Genomic DNA, 15353 nt, shown 5'->3' with positions numbered 1-15353 from the left:
CTACGATTTCAACAAATTAAAGAGGAAAAAAGCACAACTGTGTAATACCTCTATTAAAACGCTTGAGATGAAGGCTGAAGCCTTAAACGGAGGCTGAACGTGCCTGAAATGAAGAGTAATGCTTTTCGCATTAAACAAACCCTTCTCTCAATATTTCCTTAAATTTATCTTTCTGAAGCTTTCTTTTCTTTCTGAAAGTCAAATCGACGCGCGCGACTTTTTTCCCGGTTTCCCGTCTAACGTTTCCCGGGAAACGGGAAATGGTTCTGATCGCATTTCCCGGGAATCCCGGATCCCGGGATTAAACCCTACAGCACAGAGGCTTTGAAAGCACACAAACAGGCTCTGAAGACCAGCTCAGCTCCGGAGTGGTTCGAAACACAGCGGTCAGGATATGTTTCAATTATCCAATTGGAACATAACATTCATACAACCTTTTCTCTCCTCTGCAAAATCGTCTGCACAGGTCAAAAATGTAAGATTTTCTCAGAGAAATTGGAAAAATGTTACTTATTCATATTAAAATACATCATTCTTCCTTTTTCTTCTGAGGGCTGGAGCCTATCCCAGCTGTAAGAGGCAAGGTAAACCCTGGACAGGCCACCAGGATGGTATTTATCCAAAGTTACAGTTATGACAATCCAAAGTAGATGACTCTGGAAAGCTATCATGTAATAAATGCCAGTTACAAGCATTTTGCCATCTACATAAAACACAGACTGCAGCACCTTCAGGTAGAAGTCCATTACACACAAAAACACTAAATATATTCATTATTTACTGTCCAGCAACTGTATGCTGAAAATCAACTGACTCCTGCATGATTTTGATACCATTTAAAATTGACTGATAGGGACAACCTTCGATAACAGCGTATACATTATATTTTGGTATTTCTTTAAACAGTTCAGGTGGGGGTGCACCGTTCCTGGAAATACTGCAATACCAGGTCGATGCGTGGAGTGGACGGAGCAAGCCCCTATTCCATCTCCCTGTTCCAAAAATCAATTTAATATATGGTCCCCGGGTAGGGGACGTATCAGATATTAAACTGATAAGAACAGATACTACACTTGATCTTAGCCAAAAGGCCGAGAAGCGATACCGAAATACGCTGCGAAGAAGGGAGGTCATTCTCCTCACTGCGATTCTAACTCACGGTTGACAACAATAACACAAAAAAATTCCACTTCTAACAAACAAATCACGGTGGACGGGTCGATGTTTTAGGGATACCTGACACAAAAAAAGATCACGATATAAGCACATTTTAGTTGTTTTCTCACCCTTAGCGTTCGCCAGTTAATATATTCAAGGTCACGTGGTAGTCTACAGGCCAATCAGCGATCGCTAAAAGGGAGACTCTTAAATTCATATTTTCCTGGTGTTACAACTGTTTTTCTAATCTACTAATTATTTGATCTATACAACTAATTCTAATATCAGATTCGTGTGTCGGAATGAAAATCAGTGATTTATCATAATGAACGTTTTCACGAAGAAACCAGGACGAGAAGGGCTCTTCCGCCCTCAGGTGTGCAGTCGGAAAACTGCACCCAGTCCACAAACCTTAACTCACTCACTCGTGTAGTTTACGTCGTGCTGAAAGGTTCAATTTAGGAAACGTGGATATCGCAAGATCCTAAGCAAATGTGTAAAAATGACTGGCATTTCCCGCCTAAATTAAACTATTCACCTGTTGCCAATTCTCATCAAGCAAATACCGAAATTATTTAAACATGCGGAGTTCTTTTTTCAAAATAACGCAGTTGCAAATGTTTTCTTGATTTACAATTTCTAACCATAGAAGTAGACATACAAAACTAGTTTAAGTCCGTCGCAACTAAGTCTGACTTTTGGCTACTTAGGTGTGAAGTGACTCCCATCAACGCCTGACGGGCTAATTGCTTTATCAGATATTAAGTTAGTCCTGAAGCGTGAAGTTGGAGAAAAAACACACGCAGCCAGAGGTAGCGTCACCTTGGGTATTAAAAGTAAGGCCAAAGGACAAAATAATAACAATAAAAGACACTTTTCATAAACTATGAATATGCCTACCTTAAAAATGTCCCCAAAACAGCGAGAGGTGCCTCAGGTTAGCCTTAATGTTGTGTAAATGCTTACAATTGACCAGTAGGGGGCGGTTTTGATTTAATAATCTGGTTTAAGACGTCTTAAAACCGTAAAACATTTATCAGAAAATAATAATAATAAAATAACATTTATGATGTGCCCTTAAACAAAACCATTTTCAGCTATTTTTTTTATTTGCTGAATAACTATTGCACCAGCTTGTTTACATCCGTATTTATAACATATTCTACTGTGTACACCTCTCCATACTGCACATTTGCGGACAAAGTGTAAAAAACAAATTCAAAAAGACAGTTTATGTAGTTTATAATGATGCTATGAGATTTTACTGAAGAGAGTGAAATGTTTTTAGCTGCAGACGTTAATACAACCCCAGTTCCAAAAAAGTTGAATCGCTATGTGAAAGCAGTGATTTGCAGATCTCATAAATTCTCAATAGAAGATAGAAAACATGTCAAACGTTGAATTAACGCTTAAATCCCTGGATTTTTTTCTCGATATGCATTTATTGTGAAGGAAAACTACCGGAAGTGATATTTCTCGGTCGGTTCCGGAGACCGCAACCATGGACGACTATCAGACAGACGAAGAGGTGGGTTTTATACTCGACACTAACTGTTGCATGTGTTTCTGTCTCCTCCAATCCCCATTTAAATCTCAGCACACACAAGTCCTGTCTTTAAAGATGTTTCCAGACTCCATTTGCCTTAAAGTGTGGTTAGAAAGCCAGCGGCGGCGTCGCCTGATTAGCTTTTACTCCGCTGTTTTGTTTGTTTCTCATCCAACAGGCTGGATTCGTCGTTGAAGACGTGAGCAAAATCATAAATGAGGTAAAGAACACATTGGTAGTGTTAATATGTTTAACCCCCCCCCCCCCCAAAAAAAAACCCTAAAGTTGGGGTTTTAGTGGCCCATCGCTTTTAACTTTATTAGCAACGAGCGGTTGCTAAGGATACGGTAACGGTTGCTAGGCACCGTCTCTAACCGAACAGCTATTTACTAAAGCATATTTACTCATTTAGGTAAATACTCATTAAAATTCTTTATTTTATTCACTTTCTTATAATACTAGTTGTGTGAAAACTTATTTTAAGCTGTAAAAATAAATTGTGTAGTCGGTGGAAGCAGCCATTGGAGGAAATGCCTACCAGCACAACCGTGTGAACCAGTGGACCACCAGTATAGTGGAGCAGTGCCTCAGTCAGCTCAGCAAGCTGGGAAAGCCTTTCAAATACATCGGTATGTGATCTGCAGCCCCTGAAATAACCACCCGATGCTTCATAGGGTCTTCAGTGGATGTTAAAAAACTGCATATTTGTTTTTACTGCATTTCTGATTCTGTTTCATCTTGCTTTGTTGCAGTTAGACATATTTTACCTCATTATATGTATTGCAATTTGAACTTAGTATGATTTCATGCTGTATTTTATTTTATGGACCTATATACTATTTTTATACTTTTGAATACTGTAAATAAGAGTGCACAATTAATTTTTAGCTGCTGTAACAAGGGCAGCTAAAAATTAATTGTGCACATTTCCCAACCTTTGGGATTAAAAAAAACTTTAAAATATTTTATATCTTTTTATTGTCTCTTGTTCTGTTAGTAACCTGTGTCATCATGCAGAAAAATGGAGCAGGTCTGCAAACAGCCAGCGCATGCTTCTGGGACAACTCTACTGATGGTAAACACAAAAACACTTGTGTATTTCTCATGTAGACTGTGCTCTTTTCTTGAGTTATTGGTTCATCAATGAAAAGATTTGTATGTTGATTGTGTATTTAGATCTGCAGGGGTCAAACCTGTAGCAGTTTTAAAATTATTTCAGTACAACCTCAGATGAACAACACCAAATGAAATATTACACTGTGGGATTATTTATTTAACAAAAACTAAGCCAAAATGCAGAGGCAGTGTGGGAAAAACAACCACACTCTTACTGCATCCATAGGAATTAAGAGGGTATGTAGCAGCCAATCAAATACACTTAATCAAGTGATCATCAGCAAGTGTGAGCACCTCTATAAAAGCAGAAGTTTTGGCTGGTCTGGGGTATTCAGGTGTGTGTTAACACAAAGACATGTAGGAAAAACATAGCTGTAATCTCAAAGAAGCAATTGTTGTTGGCCATCAGTCTGGGAAGGTTATAAGGCCATTCATAAACGATTTGAAGTCTATAATTCTACCGCAAGAAAGATTGTTCACAAAATGGAAAACATTCAAGGCAGTTGCCAGTCTTCCCAGGAGTGGATGTCTTAGTAAATTCACTTCAAGCTCAGACTGTGAGAAACTACAAAAATCCAAGAGTTACATCTGAGACTACAGGCCTTGGTTAGCATGTTAAATGTTTAAGTTAATGACTTTACAATTAGTAAAAGACTGAACAATTAGGGCTTGTTTGGAAGGGTTATCAGGAGAATGCCTCACTATAAAGAACATGGCAGTATCAGCACAACACCTCATTCTACCTGTCAAGAACGATGGTGGAGGGGTGATGATTTGGACTTGCTTTGCAGCCACAGGATGTGGGCACCTTGAGTTGACCATGAGCTCCTCTGTATACTAAAGCTGAAATTGGGTCATGCAACAGGACAGTGATCCCAAGCACAGCAGCAAATCTACAACAGAATGTCTAAAAAAAGAATCAAGGTGCTGCAGTGGCCCAGTCAAAGTCCATACCTCAACCTAACTGAAATACTGTGGTGCGGCCTTCAAATTCAGAACTAAACACAGACAAAACAACAGAGATGAATGGTGATGAAGAGAACTATCAGAGTGCTAATCTTAAAAATTGATTCATGCTGTTTCTAGTTGTCTCTTGTCAGAAAATTAAAGTATTATCTACTTTGAATGTGTAAATGTAACTCAGTTACTAATGTAATGTTGCACCCAACAGGAAGCTGTGCAGTGAGATGGGAAAACAAGTCTATGTACTGCATTGTCAGCGTTTTTGGGCTCGCCATCTGAACCTACGACAACCCCACTGTTTGAATTGTCCAAATTTTTGAGAACTTGCATTATTTGGTTTGTGCTTTTCATATATGTATATAGTTTGTGTGTTAAGTGAGATTTATTAAAAATATATATTAAAAAAAAAATATATATATAGCTTTATTTACACATGACATGATACTGCTACATGTACAGGATTTATCTCATGAACCAACAAATATGGCAGGTATTTTCTACATGTCAAAAACAATCCAGTTTAGCCACCTGAAACAAACAAGAGCTACACACCAAAAAAAAAATCAGACATGTACACTGATCTCAAAGCATTTACAATTCTTAGATTGCAGTCCCATTTAGGAAAAAAAAACTGAGTGATGTAAAGACAAGGCACCATCTTGGTTAAAATACATATTTATAGAGAAGAGAAATACATGTTTTGGCTGTTTTGTCTACTTGAGCTCCAGTTATAGATGACTAAAGAAATGGCCCAGTGTTCCACATTGTAGGCAGTATGAACAAAGCTGTGAGGAAAAAAAAACAAAGAAATCACTGCTTCAAATTAAACAAACCAACAAGGGGAACATTTATTTATAACTACGGTACATGCTGAGATAAAGAAATATTTAACATGATAGGTCCGTATTCCTATATTATACTGTCGTGAGAAAATACATGCAACTTGTCACATAAGTGTCACTTTTTTTTTTTTTTTTGGCAACATAAATAAAACTCTTGAAAAGTGCGATTACAAAGCTGCTTTGCCAAAAATAGAAATAGTGAGTGGTACCTGCACGTGAGTTAAGGCTCCCTGTATTTTTATTTATTTTTTTAAATGTCTGAAGACAAACGAATGTCAGCAGACTCCCTGTTCATTCGTCATGTCAGGACAAGCGAGCCACACTACCTACTTTAAGGAGCTCATACAGCAGCTGCAGCATGACCTTTAAATGTCACTCAGCTCTGACCGAATAAATGAATTCCCATCGTTCCCAGAGTGGAAAGGAATGGCATTAATGCAAGACTGTAGAGCGACAACAGTGGTTCAACACAAGGCATTAAAAAAAGAAAAGAAAAAAAGAATTGTTCACACAAACATCCCCAGTTAATATGATTTTTTTTTTCCTGATCATTTTAATCATCAGGTGGTGAAGAAATGCTGGTAATGAGAGGGTGAAGTGTACAGATTAAAACCAGGTGTTTGTTTCCCTTGTTTTTGATTAAGAACAAAAAAGTCTGAGTGGCTACATCATACCTCACCTTTCAAAAGTACAGTACATTCAGTCGACATGAACCCTTTTAAAAATATATTTATGTACACTTGGAGTACATAAATTCATGTGCATCTTATTTGCACATGCACACACCAGTTTCCAGTGTGGACACAATGGAGGCATAAACTCCACTCAGAGACGCCTCAGTCACTGTCACTCTCATCCCGGTACTTGGTGGTTGCTTTGATAGCGCGTCCGTTTTGTAAAGGCATGTCTTCATAATCACTGCTAAAAACAAACAAACAAAATCACCAGGGAGATTTGGTGTGTTCACACTGAATTTAGTCTGCACAATTAAAAGCAAGAATTCAGAAATGCAAGTTAATAAAACATACCCGTATATCACTTCATCATCTGAGTCATTTAGCATGGAGAACGCTGGATTATCCTTTAACTGGGAGTCTAGAAAATGAAACAATATAATTTTAAAAAATAGTCTTCAGCCAAGCGTGTTGGTGTAACTGAGTGAAAAGGAAACTTCTTTTTGACTCACCGTAAAGTGCATTCTTAGAGGGAGAATACACAAATGCTAATGTGTACAAGTAAAAGTTGAGCAGGCCATAGTAGGATAAAAATTCAGCTGGTACGTTGGGAATTAAGGAACAGCAATGATTAATTGGAAGCCTCATTTACACACACACACAAAATCGTCTTTTTTTCTGAAGTGCTTTTAACCTAACATTCTCACACTCCAATGTATTGGGGAGTTTCAGTATCTTGCACAGGGATACTTCAACATGCGGACTAGAGGAGCCAGGGATCAAACCACCAACTTCCAATTAGTGGATGACCCACTCCACCCTCCTGAGCTACAGCCGCCCATCAGTATGCTGTGATGCAAATAAACACAAATATATGTGAAAGGATATAATTTTGGTAATGGGTGGACAGTTCAGCCACAAAGTTGTCTTGAAGAGCCTTGGCACCAAACCTCAGGTAGAGAATAGCCATGCTGGAGGAGAAACAGTCATCAGCAACACGGACACAAATTACAACATTCAAAGAAAAAAACAAAACAAAACTGCTCCTTGTTGAACGTACCTTATAACGAGGACCACAAATGTCAGCGCTGTCAAAAACTTCAGCCGGAGATCTGGTGATCAAGAAGACAAAGCTCATCAATAATGTTACATTAAAAGCTGGAGTCCAGTCGAATACATAGAAGTGTGGTATGCTCTGATACCTGAGTAAGGCATATTCTTGAGTTCAGAACAAGCTCTGACAATCAGGAATATCAAGTAAAGGATGTAGAGGGCGACTACAATCAGGAAGAAGACTTTCATACCCTTGAAAAATGACAAAGGCCTTAGTTAATAATGATGTAGCTGTAGACAGATTCTGACATTTTGTGAAGAGGGCAGAGTGAGAAAATTATCTCAAAATGAATTTCTATCTCAATTTCTAGGACATAAAATAAAAATGAACAAACATTAATAAACCTTAGTCTTTCAAATACCAAAAAGAAATGATGTAGGTAACTTACAGATCAAATATTACACACCGGATGAGACAAATTTCTTCAGCTCTCACTTTATAAGCTGTTGAAAAGCTCGTTAAAGGTAACAGTCTTACCTGAAAGTTTGCTATATCCACTTTGTACTGATAGGTGGGATCCTGGAGTTCATTAACCCTGAAAATACAGACAGAGTCGAGCTTTTCTCCATGCATGTAAATCACAATTTCAATCAGCTTTGCTCTGTGTGGAGGTCATATTTACGTTTGCCATATGCCCAGAGTAACCGCTGATAGCCACAGCAGACCGACAATAACCAGCTTAGGCAGGTAGAAGGTCAGAAATTTCCTCTCACCCTGCAGAAGCAAAATATCGAGATAAAAGATTTGTGATGATGTAAAAATGGAAGGAAACCACCGTAGCACTGGATTAAAGTTGCACGCACCTGGACCCTGATGCCGTGGTAAACACAGAGCCAGAAGAGCAGCAAAGCACACAGGAAGAGGGCCTGAAAGAAGGCATCCAACGTCCCCGGAAACCAGCTGTTCACCAGGAATGACAGCGGGAAGAATGGATCTGAATGATGAAAACAAACTGCTGAGTGTGTACACAGAGAGATGGACCTTTTAGATAGAAAGTGATATTCTGAAGGGTTTCCCTGCTGTTCGTATTTGTTTATTTATGTTTCTGTAATGTGTCAGGTGATGTGCTCACCACATTTCATGTCACCTGTTTGAAAGTGTCATGTCTCCAGCTCTCCTTAGTTTTGCGTACATATGCTTAAATAAAGAAATAAATGGCAACTAGTCTCTACAGCAAAACTGTAGGTATTTATAAGGTGAAACCCACTTTAATTTAGTAATATCCAATTTCTGCCACTTATCCAGAGGCCCAGACCTCCCTCTGCCCAGCCACCTCTTCCAGCTCTTCTGGGAGGACAGCAAGCCAGCTAAGATGTTATCCACTCCTATCTCTAAGGAAGAGCCCAGACAATGTTCATCTGAAGCTCATTTCTGCCACTTGTATCTGTGACATTCTTTTGGTGAATACCCACAGCATGTGACCACACATTAGGGCAGGAATGTAGATCAACTTTGCTTTCACGCTCACCTCTGCCTTCACCAAGATAGACTGAATACAGCATCTGCATCACTTCAGACTCATGCACCAATCCACCTATCAATCTCTCCTTAACACCCCGAGATATCAGAACTCCTCCACTTGAAGCATTCCCCACCCTTTTGCAGCGGAGAAACATGGCCTCAAACTTGGAGGAGCTCATTCTCATCTCTGCTGCAAACCACCCCGGTACAAGCTGGAGGCCGTCGCACAATGAAGCCAACAGGACCACATCGTGCACAAGACACCCTCTGCCTCTTGGCTGTGCCCAGAAATTTTGTCCATAAAAATTATGAACAGAATCAGTGACAAAGGGCAGCCTTGGCAAAGTCCAGATCTTAATTGTTGAATTGGTGCAACCGGCTCCAGGTGTGTAAATTACAGGTAAAATATGTCCTGAAGTGAGAAGAGAAACTTACCATTGTAGAGCAGTAGCAAAGGGAGCAGAATAGACATCCACTTCTGCTCTATTCCCCAATCTCTCATGGAAAATTTCCTCAGTGAATGAGCAAACATACACTGGCACAAACAGAAAAAAAAAAAAATTAGTTATCATCCAAACTGGAAAAACAAATTTTTAAGTGTCATCGCAGGTCAGAGTGTGCAGATCATGCTGAGTGAAGTAAACCATGTTCTTACTGTCACCATAAAGGTCAACACCACAAAGACAAACCGGAACCAGATTTCCACTTGTGAGAAGGTGGGATTGTATGTTTTCCACTGTGGAGGGAAAAACAGGGGAGCAAGAGAGAAGGGGAAGAAGAGGAGTAAAAAGTCTATGAGTTACCTGAGGGCTCAAGCAATTAAAAAATAAAGAAAAAAATCTCCAAAATTTTTTTTTTAAACTTACCACAAACTTAACCTTGATTTCATAGGTGATATTTTCAAGGCCTTTGAAGCCGACCATAACCTGGTATTTGGTGTAGTTCAGATAACCCAGATGGAGCACAATGATCTCATCACATTTCTGTGAGACAAAAAAATAAATAAATAAAAAATTCACCTGTACTAAACCTCAATGACCTGTTGCACTACTTCCTAAATTTGCAAATGTCTTCTCATACACATACGCTGATGTGTCAGGAAAAGCGCTGAGAGGCTGACTGACACTTACAGCCGCGCAGTGCAGCATCCGCAATTTCTGGCGCGGGTTGTTGATGTCCTTCACACTGGCATCCTGTATGACTCCCTTCAGCTCAACGTTGATCTCGAACGGCTGCTTGAAATCTCTCACTGAAAACCATAGATAACAGTGGTGTTATGTTACTAACCATGGCATGTTAAACTAAAAGAGAAAGCTATCTCCACCCTCAGCATTAAACTGTAACAAGTTCATTCTCTGGTCTTACTGTTGCTGTTTTCAGCCTGCATCACACACGTGAGCCATAGCTGCTGGTTGTAGGTGGTGAGGGGAGGAGACTCTAGATTAAAGGGCCCAGTCTGAAAACACATAAAGAACGACACAATCAGTTTATGAATTTATCATTATTATCAACATTATCAATTGTTTAAAAAAAGTCATAAAAAAATAGACTGCTCCAATCAATGACAATTTTAGTCAACACAAATGACGTAATATGCTATAATATTCTTTAGAAAGTTTTAGTGTAACAGTGTATCAGTATCAATGTTATTTAATAGCAATGTGTTGCTTGTAAAAACATTATATTTGAGCATGATGGACATTTGGGATGGGACTATGTAAGCACAATTATTCTGCACATATGTAAAAACAGTCTTTCTTATGTTACTTAACAAAAGTCTATTAGTTTTTTTTTTTTTGGGGGGGGGGGGCATTTGATAAGCACTAATGTATGGGTAAATAATTTTTAGCACAGTCTTTGTGGGTTTCCTTTGTGGGAAGGCCAGATTTTTTATTTGCAGGAAAAATCCTGATCAAACATCTGTGTTTGCAATATATGTAAAGGTGTGAAAGTCACCCCCTTTACATGCAACTTGATATCTGCAACAGAACAGAAACAGTTACATTGGAAATCTAAACCAAAGATATTTGTGAAACTCTTAATTAAAATGTGAATGAATGAGAGAATTCTGCAACAGCAAAGATGGTCATAGCAATATAATAAACTGTACCTCATATAATAAACATTACCTCATTTATTAGAGGAAACACTTTTATGAAAGGAAAGGATGCTCTATCAGACAATCAAAATGACTGACAAGTGGTGCAGGTCATCATGTAAATGGTAATCAATAGTGTATTATCCAAAACCTGCTGATAAGCTTTGAACCTTTAACGACACGCTGCTAAACACAGCTGAACTATGAACATTAAGCTGATGTAATACAATCTGCTTCTTATCAAGTTTCTGCCTTGATATACAGTACCAGTCAAAAGTTTGGACACACTTTTGACTTTGTATATATTTTAAAAAGCTCTATAAATGATGATTATAAAATAAAGGTAAATTTAACATTGACCATCATTCAGTTTGCATTAATCACCTTTATTATTATTAATGATGACTAATGAATCTGACGTCAGTCAAAGAGAGCCACAAGAAGACACTGACAAAAGGATTGTCTCTTTGGCAGGAAATTATGAGTGTTATATTTTTCTGCCAAGCTGTCCATGCTTGTATGAAACAACACAGTAAGAACATGTGGGGCAAACTATTCAAGGTGACATTTTTGTAGTCCATCTTCAGGACATTGTAGTTTCACCACTGCAGACCCACGTCAACAAAAGCCTTGTGGAAGACCAGTCTGATTCTCCCAGCAATGGTTCTCTTATCTTTACCTTGACTTCATGACATTTTCCGTCAAAGTAAAGGGCATTTCTTGAACTCTTCGACCACACCCCTTATTTAAACAATCTCTCATCTAAACAAGTTTTTATTCTGTTTAAATGATTTAGGAGGAGAAAAACTGCCAATGCACACCCTTCAGTCTAACAAATGTTTTACCTTAACAGAAAAGTTTTTTGCAAGAAACTGGTCACCATTCTGCTCCTGCTCAGCAATAATCCTTGGGCCTGCAAAATGAACAAAACACAGAGACTTTTTAAATTACTGCAACACCCCCAGAAACCTAACCCCAAACAGGAAGAGACACGAGACGACTGGTTTACCCAAAAATCTGGGTTAGGAATGATGATTATGTTCCATACCTGCAATTCCTATGAAGACTGTGAGGCCAAAGCAGATCAGGAAGACCACGAAGACTAGCACGAAATGTCTTTTAGACAGGGTGTACAGCCGCATGGGAGCCAATCTGTCACAGGGAGACAGTCACTGGGGTTACCACACACTCGTAACAAATCCACATGAAGAAAGTACCGGGAACAAAACCAGCTTAGTGGTTATTGTTTTAGCTCACAGGCTGTTCAGAGGCGGATATGTCAACAGTGTTTAGCTTCCATGCTACTGCGTGCTAGCAGTGGCAGATGCCAGCACAGAGCTACACAGTGGCTCTACCACTCCTCGTCGTACGTGTAAGTACTAGCGGCGTACTGCGAGGGTGTCCGCTGGACAAACCTTACCCGTACAGCTCCATTTCAGTCGGTTAGCGACGTCGGTGGTGTGAAAACCCGTGAAAATTTCGCAGTGAATCCACATCCGCGTATCAACATCAGTCTGCGACAACTGGAATGCAACGTCATTGAATGGGAGGGGCGCGGTCACGTGACGCCAGCAGACAAGCAAAAAAGGGGGCGTGAAAAGGGAACTTCTGAGAGCGAAGGAGACAAGTCCTCTCGCCTTTTTTTATATTAATTTATTTTTTGCTCACTAGCGTGTAGTGCTATAATCCCATATGAAACATAGTGTACAGGGTGTAAAGTAATTTAGTTTTGTAAATTAGATCCATTTACAATACCGGTCAAAAGTTTGGACACACCTACCCCTTCATATGAATGGGTCAGTGTGTCTAAACCTTCGGCTGGTATTGTATTTAATTTATGGAGGCCGATTATTTTACTTAGCCGCCCGTTTAGTAACGGCTGACTGTAATTTCTCGCTGGCGTGGTAGGAACACGTCGCAAGCCAGCCGTTGACTTTTAACAAAATGTAATCTCTCACGGATCAGAAAACCAACATTTAAAAAAAAAAAGACGAATATGACTTTTAACCATAACATAGATTTAAAGACATTAGCTTCTACAAGGTAGCACTTTTTGCCTTTGATAGAAATCATACCGTGTTTAAATTGTGGATTTAGCTAACATATGCGTACTACGTGATAATATGTCGGACAAAGATTCAATGGCTTTCCCGTTTCCCTCATCCATTTGAAATTCTGCGGTATTATGCTATGGCTTTAGGCACAATTTACAACATAAAATAATGATAATAATAATAAATGTTTGGCGTCACAACAGACCAACCACGTAAGAGATTTCTGACTTAAAACTCAGACGCACATTGAAAGAGGCCCGATGTGTTGCGAACTGGAACGTAAACGCACCATCATTATATATATATATATATATATATATATATATATATATATATATATATATATATATATATATATATATATATATATAGGCTGGGTACATTTACCTATAAAAGCGGTCGTCGCGGTAAGGTGTCAGGTCCTCCTTGAGCTCATTGTAGGCCTCCCGTATCTTCCTGCAGAAATACTTGAGCTCGCTATACAGAGGGTTCTCCAGGCCGGACGAGTAGTCGGTGTCCATTGTTATTATTATCAAGTCGAGCCCCGAAATGGCTATGAGCAAAGAATCCGAGGCCTTCAGTGAACAGCACAGTCACCTGTCTGTATTGTTACGTGGGTAAATTAAAAGTGCAGCCCAAGCTGTTTTGTTTGTGTCGCTTCAAATAAAGCAAAAAAAGAAAAAAAAAGCGGGGAAAAAAGGGACTGTTAAAACAAGAGGGGCGCGGAAGCGCAGAGAGTCACGTGATCAGTGTTCAGCACCACGGACAGAGACTGCGGTCAATAGAGGATTTACGGTGAAACATAAATCCGCAGTAACAAGGGTCTGTGGACCTGTCTTTAAGCTGTAACAACCCCCGAGAGACTGCCTTTACATAAAATAAATCAATAAACAGGCCATTTTAGAGTCTCAGCACAGTCTGAGTCACACTGACTGACAGGAGGAGCGAGCAATCATAGCAAAATCCAGTCCTGGAACATAGGTGGGTTATTTATTTTTTTTAAAGTGTATAAAATACATAGATAATATAGCTTTTTTTCTTTTCTTTTTTTTTTTTTTGAGGTAAAGACAATATAAATTTATTTATTCCAAAAGGTCCTATATTACACCAGTCAAAACATTTAAACATGGTTCAATAAAATAAATTATATCATACGACAAAACGAATGTTTCAATGACATAAAAATTACACAAAATAAAGGACTTCAACAAGTAAAAATCTAAATACAACAAAACATTATGTAAGCTTAATCCTTATGGTTGCTTTCTCATAAATATGAATTATAGTTGATGAAAATTGCAGTTAAACTCAAGGCATTTTCTTCTAATTTAAAATCAAGATAAGGTATATTAAGTTATTTGTTGTCTAGCCTTTAAGCAGTCATGTAATGTGGAACTTCCACAGGCATATGCATAATTCAATAGGAGATGTTTACACTGTACATGTAATAATCAATCAACATTATGATGGGAGAAGTGAGTGATGTCCTTTTCCTTTTCCCAGCAGTAAATATCATACTGACTGGTACTTTTTCTATCAGCGATGGCTGTGCAGGTATGTCACTGCTTTCAAAGTGTCTGCTGTTTGCGACAATAGAATCACCTTGTCCAAACTGGTCCAGCAGCAGCTTAGATCTGATTTCAACCATGAGAGTGTATACAGTGGTGTGCAAAAGTCTTGAGCCACCCCTTGTTTCTTTAACCCTTTCATGCATAGTGGTGACTACAGTGGACGGCTGTTCAAAGCTGTTCTCTTGTATATGCCTGTGTTATGTTGTTATAGTTGCATATCAGTCAACACAGTGGATGCTTGTGCATCATCCCATACATTGCTACCGATTGGCCAGTCATGGGGAGTTGCTTTTTTTAATTTTTATTTGTTACTTGAATGTAATTAACAGAATCAGGATTAGTGAATATTAGCAATAGTGACAATCGATCTGAGGATGCAATATCATTTTCTGTTATTGGTGTGTAAAATACACATTTCTCTGATTGAAAAGTCAAATGCATGGTGTCCAGTTGAGTGGACATTTTTGTAACTCCATGAAAAATAGGTTCATAAACAAATTTTTAATTGCATTCTTTTTTTCTTGCCTAAAGAGAAATAAAACATTCAGAAAAAAAAATCTTGACTACGGTTCTCATAATTCATGCATGAAAGGGCTACATTTTTCTAGAAGACCAGGAAATAGGTGCAGCGATTTATTGAAACATGAAATCATATATGGGAATGCAGTATAAAAGGCAAAAAACAGAATTTGTACAATTTTAAAAAGGTTGAAAGTCAGTATTTATTATGACTATCTTTATTCTTAAATGCAACTG

General features: G+C 38.6%; 2 protein-coding genes and 1 non-coding gene across 7 annotated transcripts; 1 reads left to right on the top strand and 2 right to left on the bottom strand.

The window, feature by feature from the left end:
* Positions 1-912: 912 nt before the first annotated feature.
* Positions 913-1103, bottom strand: LOC115774975 (U2 spliceosomal RNA). Its single transcript, XR_004019247.1, has one exon. It is a non-coding gene; the product is annotated as a U2 spliceosomal RNA (small nuclear RNA).
* A 1453-nt stretch (positions 1104-2556) lies between these two features.
* On the top strand, positions 2557-5169 carry dynlt1b (dynein light chain Tctex-type 1b). The gene is made up of 5 exons (XM_030721616.1): positions 2557-2686; positions 2883-2924; positions 3210-3333; positions 3702-3779; positions 4992-5169. The coding sequence occupies exons 1-5, from the start codon at positions 2660-2662 to the stop codon at positions 5060-5062; spliced, it is 342 nt and encodes a 113-aa protein (XP_030577476.1). The 5' UTR covers positions 2557-2659; the 3' UTR covers positions 5063-5169.
* A 23-nt stretch (positions 5170-5192) lies between these two features.
* tmem181 (transmembrane protein 181) lies at positions 5193-13737 on the bottom strand. Of its 5 annotated transcripts, none has more exons than XR_004019189.1 (18): positions 13414-13737; positions 12021-12124; positions 11818-11885; positions 10240-10330; positions 10005-10123; positions 9741-9857; positions 9530-9610; positions 9310-9409; positions 8217-8347; positions 8036-8127; positions 7891-7948; positions 7502-7604; positions 7360-7411; positions 7188-7270; positions 6812-6901; positions 6654-6720; positions 6412-6546; positions 5193-5568 (listed from the first exon to the last, which is right to left on the bottom strand). XR_004019189.1 is itself a non-coding variant. In XM_030721613.1 (17 exons), the coding sequence occupies exons 1-17, from the start codon at positions 13545-13547 to the stop codon at positions 6462-6464; spliced, it is 1575 nt and encodes a 524-aa protein (XP_030577473.1). In that variant the 5' UTR covers positions 13548-13736; the 3' UTR covers positions 5706-6461. The 5 variants fall into 5 exon arrangements, 3 of the variants coding, with proteins under 3 accessions (XP_030577473.1, XP_030577474.1, XP_030577475.1); XR_004019188.1 differs by having other exon boundaries at positions 6305-6546; positions 13414-13736; XM_030721613.1 differs by lacking the exon at positions 5193-5568 and having other exon boundaries at positions 5706-6546; positions 13414-13736.
* Positions 13738-15353: the final 1616 nt, after the last annotated feature.

The sequence above is a fragment of the Archocentrus centrarchus genome, chromosome 24, assembly GCF_007364275.1.
Source record: "Archocentrus centrarchus isolate MPI-CPG fArcCen1 chromosome 24, fArcCen1, whole genome shotgun sequence".
NCBI classification, from domain to species: Eukaryota; Metazoa; Chordata; class Actinopteri; order Cichliformes; family Cichlidae; genus Archocentrus; species Archocentrus centrarchus.
Note: the sequence above shows the minus strand (reverse complement) of the source record. Positions and strands in the feature narration are given on the sequence as shown.

What these genes read in the sequence shown, in the direction of transcription:
- tmem181 (XM_030721613.1), bottom strand. Translation starts at nt 13,547, where the DNA reads ATGGACACCGACTACTCGTCCGGCCTGGAGAACCCTCTGTATAGCGAG. An exon ending in GGATGCTGCACTGCGCGGCT is followed by an intron (nt 9,858 to 10,004) that starts GTAAGTGTCAGT and finishes TTTGTCTCACAG; the next exon opens with AAATGTGATGAGATCATTGT. An exon ending in TTTGCTACTGCTCTACAATG is followed by an intron (nt 8,348 to 9,309) that starts GTAAGTTTCTCT and finishes TTCATCATTCAG; the next exon opens with ATCCATTCTTCCCGCTGTCA.
- dynlt1b (XM_030721616.1), top strand. Translation starts at nt 2,660, where the DNA reads ATGGACGACTATCAGACAGACGAAGAG. An exon ending in TGAGCAAAATCATAAATGAG is followed by an intron (nt 2,925 to 3,209) that starts GTAAAGAACACA and finishes TAAATTGTGTAG; the next exon opens with TCGGTGGAAGCAGCCATTGG. An exon ending in CTGGGACAACTCTACTGATG is followed by an intron (nt 3,780 to 4,991) that starts GTAAACACAAAA and finishes TGCACCCAACAG; the next exon opens with GAAGCTGTGCAGTGAGATGG.